General features: G+C 47.8%; 1 protein-coding gene across 6 annotated transcripts in view; it reads left to right on the forward strand.

Annotated features, from left to right (window-relative positions):
- Window positions 1–13,099, forward strand: part of ank3a (ankyrin 3a) — a 104,728-nt gene that overhangs the window by 67,056 nt on the left and 24,573 nt on the right. For 3 of the 6 annotated variants that reach the window (XM_030378347.1, XM_030378343.1, XM_030378342.1), the window contains exons 26-35: window positions 1,185–1,287; window positions 4,604–4,654; window positions 5,339–5,451; window positions 6,277–6,309; window positions 7,670–7,894; window positions 8,695–8,849; window positions 9,344–9,555; window positions 10,052–10,259; window positions 11,118–11,214; window positions 12,862–13,090. In XM_030378347.1, the coding sequence (XP_030234207.1) occupies window positions 1,185–1,287; window positions 4,604–4,654; window positions 5,339–5,451; window positions 6,277–6,309; window positions 7,670–7,894; window positions 8,695–8,849; window positions 9,344–9,555; window positions 10,052–10,259; window positions 11,118–11,214; window positions 12,862–13,090 (1,426 nt within the window). The remainder of the gene's footprint in view (window positions 1–1,184; window positions 1,288–4,603; window positions 4,655–5,338; window positions 5,452–6,276; window positions 6,310–7,669; window positions 7,895–8,694; window positions 8,850–9,343; window positions 9,556–10,051; window positions 10,260–11,117; window positions 11,215–12,861; window positions 13,091–13,099) is intronic. The other 3 variants (XM_030378344.1, XM_030378345.1, XM_030378346.1) reach the window with 2 other exon arrangements.

Here is a 13,099-nt window from a genome sequence, read left to right on the forward strand (position 1 = left end):
ACACACACACACACACACACGAGCTTGCATCCTTTGACATATCAATACACACAATAGTACAGTCACTAGACTTTGCGCACTCGCGGCATAGATTGTAATGGTTTTGCATAAACATGCGCAAGTCCCGAGAGTATATTGTAGTATTGGATGCTCAAATGTGCACTGTATGCTCTTTGCACTCGCGCTGTTCTGAATTCTGTAGCTGAATTTTGCATAAACACACACCTCATGGAATACAGTCATGCGAATGTAACTGTGTACCCCGCAAACACAGCCATTTGAAATAAACCATACTAGCAGTCAATGACGGGAACCGTTGCAATTCCTTTGCGCTCATGGAAAGACTACCGAAGTTGCAACAAAAAATAGAGAGACAAACAAGAAGATCCAGGAGAGCGTTGTACAGCCGTGCCCTCAGCCTGCGAGAGCCACTGCAAACAGGAAGACGTCATCACACAGCAATAAAGCAAACTGCAGCATAAACAAAAAGCTAGCATTCTAAACCTTTGTAGCTCTTCGTTGCTATCTAGCTAAAAGCCAGACCTGGGCCAGCTGCTAATTTGAGTGAGTCATCTCTAAATGTGATCTATATTTAGTCTAAAATTGAAGGTGCAAGATTAAGAAAAGGTGCTTGCCTCATCCTTGTTGTTGTTGACAATATTCCAATATCCTTTCGGTACCATTCGTAAATAATTGAATTACAAACATTACTGACATACAACGACATCTCTATCCCTTGATATACCATACTTCCTCAATTAGAGACTCTCAATTACATATACGATGCATCATTCCATATTTACCATACTTAGCACAAATTAACCACAACTTTTTTTCAAACTCTGCCTCTCTCACATAGTGCAAGAAAATCCTCATTCTCACTTCCGTTTCTGAATAACCTTGCACGCATACACCCATCACGACTCCTTCTACAGTGGTGGGCTTCCACATCATCTCTGCCATTCCTTCTTCCGTCGGACCCTGTTCTTGCCCGGTCCACTCAGCACACACTAGTTCCCTGGAGGTTGCAGGTAGTAACCCTTCCCTGTTGTGTTTTTTTTTTTTCTTTGTTCCACTGCTTTGTGTCGCCCCATCTCCCCCGTTCCCCCTCCTTCTCCCTTCCTTCCTTCCTTCATTCCTCCTTCCTCCCCGCGCTGCGCTGGGTGCCGCGTGGTAACATGTAGCCTCCGATCCTTCAGTTCGGATAGGTCCAACACTCTAAACCGGAGCTCCTACGCCCGGGACAGCATGATGATCGAGGAGATCCTGGCCCCCACTAAGGACACGGTAAGACAGCTCCTCTCCCTTCCTCCACGGCCTCACGGCCTCAGGTCCTCCCGGGACTTAGCCGCCCATCTCCATGTCCTACTGGCTGCCGGTACCTGAAGGTCAGTGTAGCAAGGTCCATGCTACACAGTACCTACAGGTGCAGGTGACTGCTGCACTCCAACTAGGTGGCTTTTACTGGGCTCCTCCAGACAAGGACGCAGGGTGGTAGCGTTGGAAACCGGTTTATTTTAAGGTTTGCAGACTCGATACATGACGATGGTGATCCATGCTGCCATGCAGGAGAGCTCCTTGAGTGTGTGGTGATGGCTGGTTTAATCTTTGCACACTGATTGTTCAACGCTTCAGGTGTGCAGCCTCACCCAGCCCCAGAGTCCAATCAGTCTGAGTCGGACCAGGTGGGGCTGCTTAAACCAGCCATTAGCTACACACAACTGCCATCATTACTGGTTACCAGGGGCAACGGTGAGGGCTTCGGATGGGATGACAGTCGTTGTGGACTGATGGGATTGTGTTCCGTGCGCCAGCAAATGCGGTGGATGCCATGCTTGGTGTCCATTCCGGAGTAGAGATTGCATGGCCTTCACACAGTCGGAGGGTTTGTTCAGGCCTGAGGGCTTTTGGGGACCTCCTGCTTGCTTTCTCATGGAAACCCACGACCAGTTCTGTGTGTGTTTGTGTGTGTGTTGGGGTTTTCTTGTGTGTTTGGTGAGGGGCGGGGGGGGGGGGGGGGGGGGGGGGTTCTATGTGTGTGGTTGTGTATGTGTCTGTGTGTGTGTTGTTTGTGTGTGTGTGTGTGTGTGTGTGTATGTGTGTGTGTGTTTATGTGTGAGTGTGCAGCCTGTTATAAAGCTGGAGGGTCCAGGATATGATATAAAGCAGGGTCTAACCACTCGGACCCTTAGCACTGTTAGTAACTCAACCTGCAAGTTCAAGAACACATTCCTTAAAGTTTTCCAACTACAAGTGGCCACGGCCTTGGCACGTATTTCTGTTATTAGGGGCTAAATAAGGACAAGAGAAGGACATTGTTTTGACTTCTGAATGGGTGTGTTGAGGTGTATGGAGAAACACTGTGTTCCTTCAATGAATGACCTAGCTTCTTATCCCAAGACCATATTTAGCTCTCGGTTAAAGTTACAGCATCTCCCTCATGGGATTGACAAAGTGTTACCTTATCTTGAAGTTACAAAATTAGCTTTAACATTTAGAATTTGGCTGTATGCCGTCCCACTAATTCTACATAAGATGTGTCTCTCTCCTTAATGAATGCATACCATGAAACAGGAGCGATTCTAGGTTCTGACTTTTGGGGGGGCTGAACCCCAGGAAGCCACATGGGACTATGAAGTAAATAAAGTCCTGTCCAAATTTATTTTATTCCACGACCTTTATATCTATCTTAATTACTATGCTGTTGTATGTCTAAGCCAATAGTTGGCAGTGTCAGCTAAAAAATGCAGGTCTGAACCGCTAAAGTGATGAAAGGAAAAAAGACTGCTTGGATGAAGGAATAATCCATGGATGTGAACTGTACAAACAAATTTGAGGTATATAAAATTTCCTTTGTGTAAGTTTCACTCAAAAATGACCATATTTTCCCTTTTTTTATTTACACAGTTACTGAAACACATTGGTACAACATGTACTAGATCAATAATATGAGAAACATACCACTTTTTCGGGAGCACTAAATTATGTCACCTCAGTTTCATGGACAAATACAATTTTATAAATTGTATCAACATGCATTTTTATTAATGTATGTTTATGCAAAAAAATCAACAAGTACAACATGTACTAGCCTAATACTATGATTAACAGACCACTATTTCGGGAGCACTAAACTATGTTGTCTCACTCTCAGGGACCAATACATTTTTATAATCTTCTGATTCAAAATAATCTTGTTGTTCTGATGCAAAAAAAAAGGGTGCTAATTTTCAGTAAAAAACAAAAAGCTGGCATTATTTTATCAGCTGAGGGCGTTTTCATTGCCAACGTGAGCTAATCAACAAGTAGGCCTACAACATGTTCTAGAACAGTGATTCTCAATAATTTTCGGTCATTCCCCCCCCTAGGCGCCCTCCCTGAATTAAAATAGCCTACTATTGAGAACTTGCTAATATTTATTTATTTAGATTAATAAAATTAGCGGAGATAGAATCTGCAACAACTTAAAACTATTTCCAACTTCAGTTTATTAACTGAATTTGTAACATTTAAACAAGACGGCTAAGTCTGTGTGAATCTCAAAACAGAGAAACAAGAGCAAATGATTCACTGGGGTTTGCATTTAATTAAAAATATTTTTAAACAGTAAACATTGGTCACTTGTCAGCTTCATCAGCTTATTCCCTTTCAAAAAAAAGAATATGTGTTCATCTTTCAAGCATCAATAAAGACACCAAGTCCCTCTGTCATGACTCAGTAAGATCAAAATTCTTGTAAAACTTCTGACCCTTGGTATTATGTTTATTTAAAATAAAATAAGTAACTTATTTAAATAAATAAAAAATCAGACAATGAGTCCCGTCTGCTGCTCTCGCCCCCCCCCAACACCTTTTATCAGCTGAGGTAGTTTTCATGAGTCTCATAGTATTAGAACATGTGGTACTTGTTGATTAGCTCAGTTGTTATGACAATGAATGCACCCTCAGCTGATAAAATAATGCCAGCGTTTTTTTTTAACTGAAAATTAGCACCCATGTCAACTTTTTCTGCTCCTTGCACCTTAACATGCTTATCATGCTACGCAGCATTACAAGCCTCTGCCGACTAAACCAAGAAGCAATTCAAGAGGAGGCATAGATAGAATCGCCTTGTGATCAACTTTCATTTAATACATCTGACAGATTATGTCAAGGTTTTAAAATGAATATTATTATTACCTGGTCATGTTATTACATAGCTGGACATCGTGGATTTTCTGATAAAGACTAGCTAGCCTTTTTGACAGACAAAACGGCAGGAACTATGTTAGGTGCGCTCGTGCTGCATTTTTGGTTTTGTCAAACAGGAGACTTCCACCAACAAATCAGAGGTTAGAGATTCCTGCAGGAAGGTTGCGCTCGATTACACTAGCCCATTTGAGCCTCTTCATTAGTGTACAACATCCATTCTCTCATTGCTTGTGTAAAAAAAAAGAGGTTGAATATGAGATTTGAGGACGAAACGATAGGGTGGGCTAAGGCAAGTTTTGGGTGGGCTTGAGCCCACCCAAAAGAGGCCTAGCTTCGCTACTGCCATGAAACCTTCTTGATCTGGAACAACATTAGTAGACAACATTCTCAACTCCCTCTCTTCCCCTCCTAAGCTTCAGAGCGGCTGTAAAGAGATTTCCTACTTGGTTGACCCTCTAAATAAGGTATACTGTGTGATCGGTGCGCCTCCTCATACTCCATATACCACTTCACCTGATTATTCACTGACTTGTGTGTGGTCCTACTCTTCAGTTCATTTTTCGTTTTTTGGTCCAGCTCGTCATTGTTCTTTTGTCAGTGAAAGTGTGCTTGAGTTTCCCATGAATTCATCGCCACCTGAATGTCCAAAATAGGACTCTCTTGCTTTTTGCTAGGAGAAAGCTCTGTCCTCATTTTTTTAACATTTGCATGTTTTATCGAAGCATCAAAGTCTTGTTTCCATAAGTCATTGGGAATGTTTATGTAAATGAACTTTCATGTTATCAGCTCTCTGGTTCATACGTCATCGTATTTGCTATAATACTGTAACTGTTGTAGTGCTGTAACAAAATCTCTCTTCATGTCTGTCCTATCTCTCAACTATTTCCCCACCTTCTTGCACCTTCTTCGTGTACATTCTGTCTTCATCTCGCTGCTGGACTACTTTCTCTTTTAATTCACCTGCTGTCCTCCCTTCTCTCTTCTTCCAACCTCTCCTCTAAATCTCCTCTACCTCTCCTTTCCCTCGCTAACATCAGAGGTCCAACCTGTCAATCGTCTCCGCTCACCCCCTCTCTCCACTCTGTTCCCTCCCCCTCGTTACTGTACTCCTCTTTTGATTGGCCGATGATGCCCTTTTTCTCCCCCAGCATTTGGCCGTGACCAGGGACTACAGCACAGAGTGCATGCGTCGGTACAGCTGGACCCCAGATACCATGGACCACAGCCAACACAACACCGTGTCCAGCCCCATCCACTCTGGGTAAGTACCGCATGCAACACTCACCCCGTCAGCGATGTGGACTACACATAAATACAATGGCTTTGACATGCACAGCACATCCTGTATCTTTTACAATGCCATGATGCCACGAGAAGCAGATTATGGTCCGGCATTACCATGCCGATATTACTGATCTACCTAAAACAATTCAGTGTTAACGCTCCGCGTGAGAGGGAGGTGTTTGCACAAGCTCACAACCCCGAAGTGGTGTGGCATGGCACCGCGACACCTAATGATAACACATGATGTCAGACGTTCACTTAGGCGATGTCCACTTTCATAACACCGGCCCTTAGACGTAGAACAGAGAGCCTGTCCACTCTCTCTCTCTCTCTCTCTCTCTCTCTCTCTCTGTCGCCATCTCGTCGCCAGGCTCCGCTGTGATGATCTAGTTACCCAGGGGGAACAAGTGATTATGTTTTCTCCTTTTGATGGTATAGCACACGTCCACAAGCAGGCGCCCGCAGTCTAAATGGATGGTATTTATGTTGAAATGACGTTAAAGGCTCCTCTTTCAAAGTCGACCCAAAGCCTCATGTGGGCCCCCCAATGTCTACTGTTTATTTATTCAATGTTTAGTCAATGTCTCATCTTTTGTTCTCTTTAATATTACATTTTATCCACCCTGACTCTCTCACGTAGCCTTTCAGGCTGTGCCCCTCTCAGTGTCTAATGAACTCATTGATGAGGTAGCAACCTAACCCCACAGAACCTGTGACGTGTTGTTGAACCCCTGATACTAAACGTGTTTTCCTCGGTCTTCTGCCCTCTGCCGTTGTCTCCGTGTCTTTTTATATTTCACAGCTTGTCCTCCCCGCTCCCCCAGTATGACTCCAGGTGATGAATGAGCTCGCTGGTTACCTCCCCCCGACCCCCTACCCCCTCCCCTACCCTACCCCTTCCACCCCCCCCCGACCGGGACGCCGTAGCGATGTCACTCACTTCCCCGATCACTCTTCTCTTCCTCTTGTTTGATTTGATTTTGATATTATTTTCTTTTCTAAAGACACTCTCTCGGTCATGTTCTCTTCCGTTCTCCCGCGCCGTGCAGTCTGTGTCCGTGGCGTCTTGTGTGTGTTGGTATGGTTTCTCATCTGCATACAGACTAGCCGGTAGAAGTGGGTCAAGATGTCTTCGGATGTTCCTCTCTCATCTATCGTGCCATCCTCTTTTCTTTCCTCCCTCTCTCCGAACGCGCATTAAAATGAAAAGCTGCCCACTGGACGGACGCAGTGTTTTGTTTTAATAAAATGCCAATCCCATAACAGAAATGGTCTTTTGTTAGGGGAGATTGATAATCAACTAATAAGAAAGAAAATAATATTGATTAATAAGTCCAATATCTGATAGACACCACACTAGGAATGCTAACTTCATCTCCTCATTAACAGCCCTTCTATTCTGAAGCGTTTGTTACATTATTAAAACATATAACAGCTGACATTCACATTGAAACATATCACATTTGCGGTCCACCGTTTGGCTTAATAAGGCATCACAATTCATTATTCCTTCTTCAGTAATAAGCGATAGCAAATCCTGACGTTCCCTGTCATTTTTCTGCCTGTCACAAAATTAATAGAACGGCAAAGCACATAATAACTTCACCCTGCTTCATTTAAAAGTCATGTCCCTAGGCTAGGTAAAAACTGATGATGAAAATATTTAATTTATTTGATCACTGAAGCCTCCTTTAGAGTGGAGGGTGTGGGGGGCCTGAAACTTTGGCAGCTATCACAAATTTTGCACTCAAAGTAGCCAGCGACAGCTTCAATCGCCTGTGGTTTTGGTTTCAAAATCCACATGAATCTGTAAACTGCCAGCTTTCACACCTCGACCCTTCCTAGTCTCAAGTCTCATTTCTCATCATCCACACGGTCTCCCTCAGACCTCTGTGTCGTGGTCATCATAAAATGTCTCACTCTTGGTGTTGGGGTTTTGGGGTACAGTGATCACAGCATGGACCTCACCCTCACCTCCCCACCGTGTGTCCTCGTGGTGTAGCTTTCGTCTTTTTTCTTATTCTCCTCCTGTTCATCCCCCCCGGGGTTGTCGGTCCGTATCCACGCTAACACCACTGTGGTTCTTGTCTGTCTGTGTGTGTGTGTGTGTGTGTGTGTGTGTGTGTGTGTGTGTGTGTGTGTGTGTGTGTGTGTGTGTGTGTGTGTGTGTGTGTGTGACGGGGGGCCCGCTGCAGGTTCCTGGTCAGCTTCATGGTGGACGCCCGCGGCGGCTCCATGCGGGGCAGCCGCCACAACGGAATGCGCATCATCATCCCTCCCAGGAAGTGCACGGCACCCACGCGCATCACCTGCCGCCTGGCCAAGAGGCACAAGCTGGCCTACCCCCCGCCCATGGTGGAGGGAGAGGGCCTGGTCAGCAGGCTGGTGGAGGTGGGCCCGGCCGGGGCCCAGTTCCTAGGGTAGGAACCCCCGCACACACACACACACACGCACACCTTTTAAATACAATTACAATTAGGGCATTTAGCAGACGCTTTTATCCAAAGCGACTTACATCGGTTCATACACACATTGACACACCGACGGCAGAGTCAACCGTGCAGGGCGACAGCCAGCTCGTCAGGAGCAGTTAGGGTTAAGTGTTAAGTGTCTTGCTCAGGGACAACACTCATCTAGGAGGAGCTGGGGATCGAACTAGCAACCAATTCAGTTACAAGACAACTGCTCTACCTCCTGAGCTAAGCCGACCCTAACTACTACTCTGTTGCTTTGAAAAACCATTTCGTTTGATCTCTGAGGAAGGGGACAAGAGTACGCTCTGTGGAGACTGAGAATAATGTCCATCCATCATTCTATGTAGTTATCGATCTAGCTGTCTAGCTATATTTGCTGTCTTACTACTGCTACTACTACTACTACTATTACTACTACTACTGCTACTGCTACTACTACTGCTAGTGGTTACAGTTGGAGTTTGATGCTGGAGCATTTAGAGGAGGGGGCGGTTGGAAGATATTTGGACTCAATGCGTAGGTGGCCCCCAAACACCCAGCAGAAGATCTCTTAAGCTGGAGCTTCGCTTGTAGACCGTACCGGTTATGGTTACGCGAGGACCACGGTGCGAGATACTCAAGTCAGTCATGGTAGTCGTTTTTTTTATATGTGAGGAGGGTGTGAATAGAACGTATAGTTAAGTGGGATTTTTTCTTTCGTTAACCCTAACCCTTTACTAAACGTATTGTATGATGCCTGGTCGCAGCCCTGTGATCGTGGAGATCCCTCACTTCGGCTCCATGCGCGGTAAGGAGAGGGAGCTCATCGTGCTGCGGAGTGACAACGGGGACACGTGGAAGGAGCACCAGTCGGACGCGCGGACGGAAGACCTCCTGGAGCTGCTCAACGGCATGGACGAAGGTAACGGGAGAAAGCTCTGTCGGTAACCCATAGCAACCAGTAACCAATCTTAGATCTAGCCGGGTTACTGCTAGCTACTTCGGAGTCTCATTAAAGCTAATGTTATTTGATGAGTGAAATTAATACTTGTTGTGCATCTGCAGTGTTTGGCTTTTCAAGTGGGTTGCGCACCATGTGGGAAACGCATGAAGCAATGTTATACAGTACATAGAAACCATGAGGGATATTTTGGCATTTGTTAATGAATAGAACGATTTAAAAGATGTTTAGCAAGTTATGGATGGGCCTAGCTGGTCTGTGCCAAATGTCTGTGCCGCTGCCAGGAACAAGGACATTGTTAGAAATGTGTAATATAACTCTGAATGGCCAATGTTCTGCTGTGACGTCTCTATAAAAAGCAATCCTATCAATTACTTGTTGGAGTAAACTCATTTGAATACTATCAGCCGTTTTGCTAAACCTATACCCCCACATGGTCGTCGTGTCGTCCCCAGAGCTGGACAGCCCCATCGAGCTGGAGAAGAAGCGCATCTGCCGCATCGTCACCATGGACTTCCCGCAGTACTTTGCGGTGGTGTCCCGGATCAAGCAGGAGTCCAACCACATGGGCCCCGACGGAGGCACGCTGCTCAGCTCCACCGTGCCCATGGTCCAGGCCTCCTTCCCCCAGGGGGCGCTCACCAAGAAGATCCGCGTGGGCCTGCAGGTATACACACACACATACACCCAAAACACTTGCACTCACACACGCACACACTCACACACGCCACTCATCCGCACGCATCCTCGGGTTTGAAATCGTCACCTCTATTCTCGACTTCGCCCACTCCGGATGGCAACCACCGCTCTATTATTTATCAAGGCATGGCCCGGTTTCATCAAGCTAAATATTTGATTTGGCCTTGCAAATTATGCCCACATGGGTGTTTCTGATGTGAAGTGTCGGCGTGGCTTGTGTCACTGGGATGGCTCGACTAGAAGACGGATCAATCCCCCTGTTGGACCGAATGGGAGAACTTTGTTTTATTTAAGGGCGGGGCTTCTGCGTATTTAGCGTATTTCAGTCGAGATTTGGACCAGGATTCGATCCATGGTACTACGATGTATCCCAACACACCACCTTAGGGTTGGGTCATCCTCCGAGATGAGGCCGTATGTACCTTACGTTCCTCCCCCTGCCCCCTGCCGTGTCCCCACTCCAGGCCCAGCCGGTGCCAGACGACATGGTGAGGGCCATCCTCGGGAACAGGGCCACCTTCAGCCCCATCGTCACCGTGGAGCCCAGGAGAAGGAAGTTCCACAAGCCCATCACCATGACGATCCCGGTGCCCCCGCGGCCGGCGGAGGGCCACCCCACCGGTCACCGGGGCGACGCCGCGCGCTGCCTGCGCCTGCTCTGCAGCATCACAGGCAGGCGGCCATCTTGATAATGATCCTATTAATGTTTATTTGTGTGTTGTACCTTTCATACGCTCCCATTCAGCTCAAAGTGCTGGGCCACTCACAGAAAATGCACAGAATATTGACGGGGAACAACTGAGCCAAGTATAGAAAACGGGGTGAAAAGATTGTGCAGGGACTTGCATAAAAAGATAGAACACTTCAGATATAACCTAGAAGGACTCCTAGAACATTTCAATGCAGTGCGTAAGAAGAACATATGGCAGAACTAAAAGATTCATACAGTATCAACTAGACATTTTTACGACACAGCATAAGCATATATAAAGACGCACTGTGAGCATTATTTCTGTACAGAGAATTCTGTTTTTCATGTCGTTCCATTAAGGGACAGCGCCACCTCTGGTTAGAACAGGCACTGCCTTGGGAAAATGAGATGAGTGCGCTTTAGCAGAGCTGCTGTCTTTGCGGTTTGGACGGTAGTGTTTGCTTACGCCTCAAGCAGCCAAGGACACCCGAGGCACCCTGCTTCGCAATGTGCGCAGTCACTGTCCTGTATAAGCTGAAGAAGCAGGATAAGGGCAAAATCCCTGGGTAACACCACTGTCTCCCTCTTCCTCTCTCGGGCTCTCTCTCTCTCTCTCTCTCTCTCTGTCTCTGTCTCTCTCTCTCTCTCTCTCTCTCTCTCTCTCTCTCTCTCTCTCTCTCTCTCTCTCTCTCTCTCTCTCTCTCTCTCTCTCTCTCCCTCTCTCTCTCTCTCTCTCTCTCTCTCTCTCTCTCTCTCTCTCTCTCTCTCTCTCTCTCTCTGTCTCTCTCTCTGTCTCTGTGTCTCTCCCTCATGGTGATGTGTGTTGTTGTTGTGTGTAGGAGGGACGTCCCCTGCCCAATGGGAGGACATCACCGGCACGACGCCGCTGTCCTTCGTCACCGACTGTGTCTCCTTCACCACGAACGTGTCGGCCAGGTGAGAGAAACAAGCCCATTACCGTGCCCCTGATCCCCGGGTCTCAGGGGGCTTCACGGGCCTCCTCATACCCCCGTCCCCAAATGCTACGACACAATGGAATGACCGTCATGGACTGACATTAAGAAAGACAGAAAGAAACACAACACTCGCACTTTAAGTCGCAAATGGACACTGAGTCACAGCCTCCGATCCTTCTGCGGAGGGCTGACACACATCGCCAAGTGCAGCACTTGACATCTGACATCATTGGCGACCGACCGGAAGCGAGACTGAGTCATATCGTGGTGCGCAAACAAAGCCTCGCTCCTAGTCCTTCTGGGGGGGCCACAGCCTGTTGAGGCTAAGTGACCCTCAGGGACCGGAGATTAGATGACAATACACCCGGCATCTGCCTCGGTGAACAGCTAAAACAGCTGCATTTTTATGGTAGTTTATTAAGCTTAAAAAAGCATTTTGATTAAATCTCTGTAAATGGAGTGATAAGAAAAAAATGTGTTGCATCTTTTGGACACTGCGCAGTTTCATTCAACACAGCATTATTCTATAAACATTTTAGTTTTGTATTTAATTAGCTCTCATGGTCTGATGTTGACCAAATTATGTCTCAGTCTTTGCTATAACTGTATGTTTTACAATAAACCTATCCCATTTTGTCCCTGCATTGCCTTTTTTCCCTAATTTCTCTTTTCTCCTCTCTTCATCACTCTATTCTCCTCTCTCATATGCTCTCCTCTCCTCCCCCCCCCTCCTCTCTCCTCTCTCTCCTCTCCCCTCTCCCCTCATCCTCCTTCCCCTCCTCCCTCCTCTCTCCTCTCTCCTCTCTCTCCTCTCCCCTCTCCCCTCATCCTCCTTCCCCTCCTCTCTCTCCTCTCTCTCCTCTCCCCTCTCCCTTCATCCTCCTTCCCCTCCTCTCTCCTCTCTCCCCTCTCCCCTCATCCTCCTTCCCCTCCTCTCACCTCTCCCCTCTCCCCTCTCCCTTCATCCTCCTTCCCCTCCTCTCTCTCCTCTCCCCTCTCCCCTCATCCTCCTTCCCCTCCTCTCTCCTCTCTCTCCTCTCCCCTCTCCCCTCATCCTCCTTCCCCTCCTCTCTCCTCTCTCTCCTCTCCCCTCTCCCCTCATCCTCCTTCCCCTCCTCTCTCTCCTCTCCCCTCTCCCCTCTCCCCTCATCCTCCTTCCCCTCCTCTGTCTCCTCTCTCTCCTCTCCCCTCATCCTCCTTCCCCTCCTCTCTCCTCTCCCCTCTCCCCTCATCCTCCTTCCCCTCCTCTCTCCTCTCTCTCCTCTCTCTCCTCATCCTCCTTCCCCTCCTCTCTCTCCTCTCCCCTCTCCCCTCATCCTCCTTCCCCTCCTCCTCCTCTCTCTCCTCTCCCCTCTCCCCTCATCCTCCTTCCCCTCCTCTCTCTCCTCTCCCCTCTCCCCTCATCCTCCTTCCCCTCCTCTCTCTCCTCTCCCCTCTCTCCTCTCCCCTCTCCCCTCATCCTCCTTCCCCTCCTCCTCCTCTCTCTCCTCTCCCCTCTCCCCTCATCCTCCTTCCCCTCCTCTCTCTCCTCTCCCCTCTCCCCTCATCCTCCTTCCCCTTCTCTCTCCTCTCTCCTCTCTCCTCTCCCCTCCTCCTCCTCTGTCCCCCGCCTGGCTCTTCTCTCCAGGTTCTGGCTCGCAGACTGTCACCAGATTCCTGAGACGGTGGGCTTAGCGTCTCAGTTATACCGGGAGCTGATCTGCGTGCCGTACCTGGCCAAGTTTGTGGTGTTCGCCAAGATGAACGACCCCGTGGAGTCGCGGCTGCGCTGCTTCTGCATGACGGACGACAAGGTGGACAAGACCCTGGAGCAGCAGGAGAACTTTGAGGAAGTGGCCCGGAGCAAGGACATCGAGGTTTGCGCT

This window comes from Gadus morhua, chromosome 15 (assembly GCF_902167405.1).
Source record: "Gadus morhua chromosome 15, gadMor3.0, whole genome shotgun sequence".
In the NCBI taxonomy this organism is placed as follows: Eukaryota; Metazoa; Chordata; class Actinopteri; order Gadiformes; family Gadidae; genus Gadus; species Gadus morhua.